Source organism: Lactuca sativa, chromosome 1 (assembly GCF_002870075.4).
Source record: "Lactuca sativa cultivar Salinas chromosome 1, Lsat_Salinas_v11, whole genome shotgun sequence".
Taxonomy (NCBI): Eukaryota; Viridiplantae; Streptophyta; class Magnoliopsida; order Asterales; family Asteraceae; genus Lactuca; species Lactuca sativa.
The window spans coordinates 240537161-240542941 of NC_056623.2; the positions used below are offsets into that span (position 1 = coordinate 240537161).

Below are 5781 nucleotides of genomic sequence, written 5' to 3' on the forward strand. Positions count from 1 at the left end.
TATGGTTTTGGTAATGATTTAAAGAAATTTTTTGGTACGAATTTTAGGACGTTACAGAGTCCATATCTGGTCGACTGACCTTACTCCCGTCTCTACTCGTCGAGTTAGGCATTGACTCGACGAGTTCACTTCCTAACTGATACTCAATGGTCCTTCATCTGACTCGCCGAGTTGTATGAACAACTAGTCGAGTTAATCTTCATCCGATGAACACGTTCTGTCCTCGACTCGCCGGGTTGATGAACAACTCGTCGAGTTCTAAGAAGATTACCTTGGACTCGCCGAGCACCTTCGTGCAATCGCCGAGTCCCATGAACTTTTAGATTAATGGCTTAGTCCAGAACGTTGGGTCACTCCCCGGAGACCCCCTTAAAACCTTTCCACACTCAACTTGGTCCTTTCGACCCTCAACAGAATGGGACAGAACCCCCTAGACTCGGCGAGTCCAAGAATGGACTCGCCAAGTTGGTCACGTCCATACCCTAAATCTTTGCTTTCTGATGTACATCCTTTGATCAAAAGGTAGATCCACGCTTCTACAATCGATCTAGCATGTAAAGTTACAAACTTTACGTGCTTGCATGGGACTTTGAGCTCAAAAGAACATAAAACAAGCTCATATGACACATGGGACCTTTCATGGGTGCAAAAGCAACCCAAATCTGCCTAGTGACTCCTCTCATGTTGTGATTCAGAAGCTTAAACCCCCAACCATGTTTGCAAACATGGTTTGCCACCAAAAAATAGCTCATAAAAGCCTTAAACCTCCCCAAAATGAATGAGGAAAGTCACAACTTTTTACCTTCAATGAGCTGAAGAAGGTGCACAAACTCAGGTTCCCTTGATCTCTACTTGCTTCCTCAAGCTTCTCTCCTTCCTTCTTAAGATCACAAGCACCAAAATCCACCAACAAGGATTAGATTGCTTCAAAAACGGCTAGGGTTTCAGTGAGGGTTGTTTGGGAGCATAAAGGAGTGATGGAGGCTGCCGAGTCTAGGACCCGACTCGCCGAGTCCACAACTTAAACTCCGCGTCTCATCCCGCTTCTACTCGGCGAGTCAGTCCTTCGACTCGCCGAGTCCAAGGCCAAAATTGCAAATCATTAAAAGAGTTAAATACAAAAATACGTACCAAGAGCCAGGTGCTACAGGACAAGATGATCCAACTCGTCGAGTTCCTTGACAGATCGCCGAGTTTCATGAACAACATCTGGGATCCTTGATCGAACTCGTCGAGTTCCCCTATGAACTCGTCGAGTCCCTTGCAGATCTAACCTAATCAGACGATTTCATAAATCTAGGGCTCCAAAATACAGATCCAAATCGTTCCATGGTCCATCTATATAAAGTTGGAGACTTGATGGCTTTGCACACCTTAAATGGACCCAAACTGAAGTTATATCAACATACATCCATGAACATGAGCATTACTTGGACAAAAATGGCTTCAAGACCTCTTTTATGATTCTAGAGGCCAAATATCACAGGAAAAAGGGGTTGATTGGCATACAACCCATGGAGGGTAACTTATCCTTCTCAAAGAGATCAAAAGACCCATAAATTAACACTAAAAGAGATCTAAGTTATGGATTACCAAGCTAGGAGCTTTTTACCTCAGAAAGTTGCCAAAGATGGATGAAATCCCGGATCTTGATCTTCTCCACAAGCTTTATGGCTCCAAGCTCTTTCAACTCCTTTTAATATCACAAAACACACCCAAAACTTCAAGAATCTCTCAAGAATGAGGCTCATAACGAATTAGGGTTTTGAAGGTCAGGGAGGCTGGTAAGGGAGGCCCAAAAGGGAGTTAAGTGGCTTAAATGAGGTGCAAAACCCCGAAAATAGGGTTTCCTCCTGGCGGCCCTACTCTTCGAGTCGGGATCTCAACTCGCCGAGTAGGTCATTTAATCCCCACGTCCAATCTGGCATCTACTCGACAAGTTAGGGCTACCAACTCGTTGAGTAGCTCTTACAAAATGAATATTTAATTGAACTAAATGCATACCAGGAATGGGGTGTTACATATTTCTTTTAAATTATACACACATTCCATCAGTGTAGTCTTCACCAATTTTTTTACCTACAACAAATTTGTGTGGGTTTTCAACATATCCCAATCTTTTTCATGGGGAAAATATTTCTAATAAATAAGCCTATGATGCTTGCTTTGTGTTGATTTTAAAACATCGACATCAGATCTCCAGCTATCTAGACTGTTCAACATACAATTGTAAATGTTGAAAGTGTTACATTTGTTTTTAAGATCTTTCCATTTTGAATTCTTCTTGTTCCTTGTTCGATCTGAACCTCCCACTTGAACATTAAAATGTTCTAGAACCTACTCGTGAAATTCATTTGACTACTATTGATTTCCGCATAGCTTATCTTCAGAAGCGTCACCATACACCTTAGCCAAAACTACCTGTTCATTTTCCAATCATTTCTTTGTGTATTTTGGATAGTGTGAGTTTTAGGTTTCCAAAACATAAAATAATCTTGATTGGTATTTTCATTTTTTCGATTGCTTCTTTAGCCAGAACCGTCTGATTTAGATTAGCCACGAGAACCTTGAGTGGAATTGGATTAAAATGGAATAGAATTAGAGAAGTGTGGAATGGAATTAAGAGGCATGGAATGGAATTAAAGCTAGAGATATGTATTTATATTGGAGTTTTTTTGTAAATAATAATAATAATAATAATAATAATAAAAGTTTGATTGCTCAATGGAGAGAGAGAGAGAGAGAGAGAGAGAGAGAGAGAGAGAGAGAGAGAGAGAGAGAGAGAGATGTTCTCCAACCTACCAACGACCCTTGCCACTTCTCGGATTCGTAGGTACCGGCGGCCTTCTCCTCTACATTGAGGTCGACTCCATCCACCCTTGTACTAACGTCTTCTCCAACTGGTTTTTTAGTGCAAACAAGTTTTTGTTTTATGTAAACACTATTAAATCGTGTCTGTTATGCGAAAGAAAAATTGACAATTTTAATATTTATGATATAAATATTCCAATCTTATCGTGTATGTTTACATAAATCAAATTTCATCTATAGAGCATAAAATTATAACATTGTAATTTCGTAAGTACGTTTACATAAATCAAACTTCATCTATAGAGCATAAAATTATGACATTGTAATTTTGTAAGCACTGATGACTAAATTCTAAAGCATATGTCATAACGGGCCGGGCCCAAATCCAAACCGTTGCTTAACTAATCTCTTTTGTTTGGGCTTAGATGAACTGAAACTTCTAAAATTTGGTGCTGATAAACCCAAACACACTGATGTTTAAGACTCAGTAGTTTTGGGGTAAAACCAGAAGAGATCGAGGGAGCAATCGGATTCGGATCAACCAACAATGGCGGAGGATTTGGTGTTGGACACAGCGATCAGAGACTGGGTGCTCATACCGTTATCGGTAGTCATGGTTCTCATCGGAGTACTTCGTTACTTTGTCTCCAAGCTCATGCGTACTACTCAATTGCCTGATGCCAAAATCATCAAAGAAGGGTTAGTTAAAAAATTTCTGTGTCGATGAATATGTAGCGATATTCCATAAGCTATCTATGAATTTGATTTTGTTCTTTTTAAATTGTTAGGCAGCTCATAATTAGGGCCAGAAACCTACGAGCAGCTGCTAATTTCATACCTCCAAAGGCGTTTCGTGCTCGGAAAATATATTATACGAATGAGGTATGCCTTTTGATTTGATCTAAAACTGTTTTCTCTTTGATTTTTGGTTGTATCTAATTCTCGTATAACTATGTTTGGGAACTCAATACCACGTCGCAGTAAAATGTCCTAATCTCCTAATCCACATGAGTTCTGTGAGCTTCAATGCCAATTAAAAGCCTCAATTTTATTGGGACTGCATATGATAACAAGAATCTCAGATGACATTGTTCTTGGTTTTACAGGAAAACGGTTTACTTCATGTTCCCAAGGGTCAAGCTCAGAATCCACAGGCACAAATGCTTTCTGATCCAAACATGGCAATGGATATGATGAAGAAGAACCTCTCAATGATCATACCACAGGTATGTATGTCGTTTTAAAAATCGTTAATCAGTGACCATACTTTTTGTAATGGGATCTGATCCTATTCCTCTTTCCCTTCTTGGCTAGACCCTCACTTTTGCATGGGTTAACTTCTTCTTTTCGGGGTTCGTAGCAGGTAATGCTCCCTTTTTGAGGATTTATTCTTTTCAAAAATAAGAATTAAGATATTGATTGGTTTGTTTACTTTGTTGTTATGGTGATTCCTGTGTTTATCCAGCAAAGATACCTTTTCCATTGACTCAGAGGTTTAGATCCATGTTACAGAATGGAATTGACTTGAGTACTGTTGATGTCAGCTATGTTAGCAGTCGCTCATGGTATTATGCCATTTTTCTTCTCAAAATTGCATATTTTCCCTCTTTTCTTTTATTACTAAATTATAAATTTATGATGATAATTCATAATTGTTTGTTTTTGACTTTTTATTTATCAGGTACTTCCTTAATCTGTATAATTGCATATTTTCCCTCTTTTCTTTTATTACTAAATTATAAATTTATGATGATAATTCATAATTGTTTGTTTTTGACTTTTTATTAATCAGGTACTTCCTTAATCTGTTTGGATTAAGAGGCTTGTTTAGTCTCATTTTGGGAGAGGAAAATGGTTAGTAACTAGTCTCTTTTATTGCACTTTCAACTTCTCTAAGGAAAAGGAGGGCATTTACGTCTTTTCCATTATTCCTTGTTTCATCTTTTTTGGGCAAGACAAATAATTGCAATTTTTGTCCAATTTACATCAGTCAAATGTACGACAACAGTATAACCTGTTATGTTCTGTCATGTCAGTTATTCTTGAGGACACTAATACCTTATTTTGCTATTGAGTTTTATAAAAAAAAAATAATATTATTATTTAATAATGCAGCTACTGATGATACACAGCGAATGATGCAAATGAGTGGATTTGGCTTTGATCCAACCAAGGTATAATAAATATTTGAATGGGGTTTCTCTTTTATTCCTTTTTTAGTAAAAATAGCAACATACTTCAGTTGATTTGTTATTATAATGTCATACTTCCATTTCTTTATATTCAAAACACTCTTACTTTAAAAAGTCTACCTGATTGTAGCAAATGTATGTGATCCAAATAGAAAGAAAAAAATCAATTTTCAGCGTAAAAATAGATTTTTCAAAATATAGACGTTGATTTTGATTTTGCTGTAAATGCAGAGTTTGGGTGCAGAAAAAGATGGTCTAGATATAGTTCACCATGAGTGGGTCCTACCCAAATTCGAGCAACGTGCTGAAGCTGTACTAAGAAAACGGCTAGCTTAGCTAGGTTACATAGGTCACTATGTTTTTTTTTTATTTTTTAATTTTTTTTAATTTTTAACAATTACCATTTTGGTAAGTTTTATTATCTTATGACTAGTATTCAATCTTTAGAATAATGTTTTTTTCAGGGTTTGATTGTATTTTTTTAGAACGGCTTAAAGGCTTACATACTGTTCTATTTCTAAATCTATGCTTTTGTCAACAATGCGATTTGAACCATTAACCTTTTGATTGTCTTGATAAGTGTTTTTTTGGTAACAATATTCACTTTCTAAAAGGTCATTAGGATGATGTTACATGTAAGACCGTTTTACCTTCATCGAAGGTAAAGATGTTGCTTTTATAATGATAGCATGCAAAATAAAATGTTGGGAAAATTCAATGATAAACAAACAAATGACACCAATTTAAGAAGAATTTCATATATGCTTCTCTTAAACTT

General features: G+C 37.0%; 1 protein-coding gene across 1 annotated transcript; it reads left to right on the top strand.

Annotated features, from left to right (window-relative positions):
- The first annotated feature begins 3290 nt into the window (after positions 1-3290).
- LOC111882947 (uncharacterized) lies at positions 3291-5544 on the top strand. The gene is made up of 8 exons (XM_023879305.3): positions 3291-3510; positions 3600-3693; positions 3918-4037; positions 4126-4174; positions 4277-4376; positions 4604-4665; positions 4927-4985; positions 5235-5544. The coding sequence occupies exons 1-8, from the start codon at positions 3359-3361 to the stop codon at positions 5337-5339; spliced, it is 741 nt and encodes a 246-aa protein (XP_023735073.1). The 5' UTR covers positions 3291-3358; the 3' UTR covers positions 5340-5544.
- The last annotated feature ends 237 nt before the right edge of the window (positions 5545-5781 follow it).

Excerpts from the sequence above, each read along its gene's own strand:
- LOC111882947 (XM_023879305.3), top strand. The coding sequence starts at position 3,359 with ATGGCGGAGGATTTGGTGTTGGACACAGCGATCAGAGACTGGGTGCTC. Across the intron at positions 4,377-4,603 it reads TATGTTAGCAGTCGCTCATG|GTACTTCCTTAATCTGTTTG; the intron begins GTATTATGCCAT and ends TTTATTAATCAG. Across the intron at positions 4,986-5,234 it reads TTGGCTTTGATCCAACCAAG|AGTTTGGGTGCAGAAAAAGA; the intron begins GTATAATAAATA and ends CTGTAAATGCAG.